Genomic DNA, 4,098 nt, shown 5'->3' with positions numbered 1-4,098 from the left:
CCGGTCCAGAACCAGATCCGGGCTGGCACCGGTTTCTGTGCATGTATACGCAGAAGGACGTATTTTTCACTTATATAGTGATTTGTCTTTCCAGGCTTCCAGCACACAAACTGCCAATGCCCACTCTCTAGTCTTTACCCCTTCAAGACGAGTACTCAAAAGTGTTCCAAACAAGTAACATAAATCAACATTTTGATGAAGAGAGATTGTTCGTCAATGCATCATGTTGATGCTATTTTCAACCAAGCGATGTGATACTGATGGTGGCAATTAGTTTGGCTACAACAATGGTGATATCAAAATTCATTAATTCATATGTTTTGCATTTAACAAAGGTACTAGCAATAAGTAACCAGAAAGATGGACTAAGCAGTAAACTGTTTGTATGAAAGATGGATGACACATATGTCAACTTTCTACTTTTTGTACAAAATAAAAATAGAAAATAGATGGAGTAGGCCTGGCATTCCACTAGCTTATATTGGTTTCCGCTGCTGGTAGCTCATCGTATGCCCCAGTTTCTTGGTTATACGAGTACCTGCTCAGACAAGGTTAAAGCTAGTAACATTAGTGAGGAAAAAGATAGAAATGTATTCTTGGTTATGAGAGTCCCTGTTCATACAACGTAAACATTTGACGGAAAGTAAATAAGATTAACTTGCCAATTAAAATTTGTCAAGGGACTATAAATTTAACAATTGTCACGAGGAAAGTTTCGATATACAGAAGCTAGATACAGAAAACTATGGTGGTGTGGCCGGTTTGGTTAGAACGGTATTCTCTGTCCCCAAGCAAACCCTATGTCGATTCTACTTACATATTTCCATTTTACTTACAGTCTTACATCTATTTTACGAGTACTATGATGTGTACACGGAGTCTCACCATGAATGAGGTGTCAATTCAAATTAGTTACAACTTTAAAAGCTTAGACAAACTATGAAGCAAAGTAGTGTGCACATATAAAGGGTATATTACCACTGTCCAGATGCTGCATTGCAATATAGTCCAGAAGACGAGTCATAGTAGTACCCCAAACTGCTGCTGTAGTAGTACCTGAAAATCAAAATGAAGTAATTCAACATGACATAAAAAACACAAAGAAACACATAAATAAACAGATAATCACACAGACAATGCATACCCAGAAGTCTCATCAAATATGTAGTCATTCTGTGTAGGCCCAGTACCTGCAAGCAAAAACAATATTTAGGCACTATAACAAGATTATAAAAGAATACAGACATCTAAATGTAAAACAAAAACACAACCCCAAAAACACATCTGCTTACCATCCGATTCAGGGACAGTAGTTTTTTCATCATCGTTGTCTGCGAACATGTCAAAATCATCCTCGTTGTTTGAAGTATTATCTGCTGCATGTATTCCATTTGCAGAGGTGCCTTCCCCTCTAGCTCGTGCTAGCTTCTCAAATCCCTCTTTTATGACAACAAAACATAAAATGCAAAATGAGTAATTCCCAGCAAGTAAAAATTCCCGAAAAAAAAAGAACTCATCAATTTAAGGATGTGTATATAATGTGGCTTACATTACCATTTATGTTAAAGAAACCATAGCCCATTTCACATTAAAGTTTTGAGACCAAGAACTAAAAGCTGAAATTTTTGGCCAAAAACAGTGTCAACTCTGGGTTGAAATGGGGCATCTTTTAGTTTGAGGCAACTCAAAAAGAGTTTGTGACCAAATAATGATGTTCATTAAAAGAACAATATCATTACCATAACACTGTTTAGCAAGTTGTATGCGTTGACCCAAGTAAATGGGTCAAAATTACCACCTTTAACTCACTCACATAGAAAATCATACATTAAAGTTCTTTAAATGAGGGTAGTATAGCAGCTAGGAAAGGATCTTCATGATGGCCAGAATAATAAAGTTAGATATAGTTCGAACCTGCTTCCCTCTGGAAGACCTCCTGTTTTTCATCATACACATCTGCAGCAATGTTGTAAAGGAAATAAGAACATTAACAAATTCATCTAGAATTATATAAAAAAACTGTTAAAAGCAAATGGTCTCAACTGTAGTCTCCATCCTCCATTAGTTTCATGGCATCTTCAGTTAGTTGGTCAAAGACTACTTTTGTTTCAGCGGACATCTTTTCCTTTCTACTACTCGAACTTCCCTTCAGCCTTCTTAAAGCTTGCAAGACCTGTAAAGAAAGAGTATTATAAGTGAAATGAGTTTAATAATAATGGAACTTTTTTGAAACATGATTCAAATTTAGATGAATTTTGGAGTGTGAACTTAAAGTATCGAGCTACTACAATATATTAAGCACCAAGAATATCTATCATCACATGCATGCGCTTATAATTTCATTATATAAGCACCTTATATGTGTCATATTAGAACACTTACTGTCTCCCCTGGTTCGAGCACGTCAGCAATCCGTCTCTTAATACTTCCAATATCCTGACTAGATAGGTCAGCAGCTTCAACTACAATATTTGGGAGCAAGGTTTGTTGTTGTGCAAGATTTGGTTCGGCGTCAATGCTATCAAGCCATGCATCCTACATATATACAAAGAAATGAGGGTAAAAAGGTGAAAGGATTCAGTGTTTCACATTATGTTGACCAAAAATCCTATCCTAATACCGTACCTTGATGTCATTAGCAACATACTCAACATAATTTCCTGTCTGGTCAAAAAAGCCTTCTTTCCTTTCTTGTTCAAGATTGAATGGTTCAATTTTAACTCCATCATCTTCGAGCGTCTCATCGTCCTGCCAAAGCAACCAACATTATTGTTAAAATTAGTATTATCCGAGCAGATTTATTACTAACAAAACAAAAACTGGATAGCATTGCATTTGTTAATTTTGATATAATTGTTCTCATAATTACCAAGAAATTTTAGTTAGTCAGACCAACATAGTACTCTTGGGAATGAACTTTTTTTTCGAATGTATGATAAAGCTTGAGGACACAACAATCGGCCCAAACCACTTTACGTCCTAATGTGTTAAGAAGAAAAAGCTTTCACAAGCATTACTCATGTGATTATGGGTGTGTGCATTAACATTGAAACTTGGCAAAGAAAACAGGGTAAACTAGTTGCTTCATAGTCACTACAGAACATTAACGTGGATAAAAGATAAAGGCATGTTACCGATTACAAAATCTTTACATTGTACGATAAATACAAGGGAAATGTTAGTTTATCCTCTAGATATTCACTAACTTGGTAGTTACTATATAGCTAAACTATTGTAGCAGCTAAAACATCAACCATCTTTTACATCGTCAACAAGATGTAGATGGTAACTGATACAAAAACATAGTATCATGAAAACTATACATCAAAAAATGGAGACGACGTTAGATTACCTCATAGTGCTCTTCAGCATCAGCTACATCATCAAGAATATTTCCTTTTCCATCAATATCAAGTCCAGCTTTATCCTTATGCTTCCGTTTAGAACGTGCATTGGCAAAAACCTGAGCATCATTCAACACAGCAGGTTCATCTGCAGCAACTTGTGGTACATTTGCTACCGCCACTTCATCTCCAGGCTTCACCTTCTTTCCCTTAGGAAACCTCACCTTCTTCTGCCTAAAAATTCATTATTCAAACATTACAAAATGCACACAATCATATAAAACCTGCATAAATAGAGCTCCTAGCAAGCTTAATCTCAAAACAATACATAATTAAGTCATCAATGATCTATTATCTGATAGCATATGCGAATTAAGTACACAGGAACTATGTATCCATCTAGGGCTCAGCAACTCAACATAAGCATAAATAATTTTAGGATCGGGCTAAATATAACTTCGTTTGAACTAAAATGTAGCTAGGTTATGAAAAAATTTGCAGATGATTGTTATCAACCGAGATATCGAATTAAAAAGATGAGATGAATATAAACCCTAGCAAAAACATATGTGTACATATATTATATGTAACAATTGAGAGAGAAAGTCGAGATATAAGATATTACAGTGGCTTCCGGCTGAGTTCATCTTCGTCGCCGTCGTCGGAGAACGGTCGTTTACGGGAGGGTTGCGCTTCCATGTGCGGTGGTGGTGTGATGGTTGTTGAAAACACAATCAGTCACCGGGCTTTTTTG

At 36.1% G+C, this 4,098-nt stretch overlaps 1 protein-coding gene across 1 annotated transcript; it reads right to left on the bottom strand.

Annotated features, from left to right (window-relative positions):
* Positions 1 to 302: 302 nt before the first annotated feature.
* LOC139873023 (uncharacterized) lies at positions 303 to 4,098 on the bottom strand. The gene is made up of 10 exons (XM_071860950.1): positions 3,970 to 4,098; positions 3,353 to 3,578; positions 2,626 to 2,748; positions 2,383 to 2,535; positions 2,044 to 2,173; positions 1,915 to 1,956; positions 1,293 to 1,439; positions 1,145 to 1,190; positions 979 to 1,056; positions 303 to 538 (listed from the first exon to the last, which is right to left on the bottom strand). Exons 1-10 carry the CDS (start codon positions 4,041 to 4,043, stop codon positions 472 to 474), a joined length of 1,086 nt encoding a protein of 361 aa, XP_071717051.1. The 5' UTR covers positions 4,044 to 4,098; the 3' UTR covers positions 303 to 471.

Source organism: Rutidosis leptorrhynchoides, chromosome 10 (genome assembly GCF_046630445.1).
Source record: "Rutidosis leptorrhynchoides isolate AG116_Rl617_1_P2 chromosome 10, CSIRO_AGI_Rlap_v1, whole genome shotgun sequence".
Taxonomy (NCBI): Eukaryota; Viridiplantae; Streptophyta; class Magnoliopsida; order Asterales; family Asteraceae; genus Rutidosis; species Rutidosis leptorrhynchoides.
Note: the sequence above shows the minus strand (reverse complement) of the source record. Positions and strands in the feature narration are given on the sequence as shown.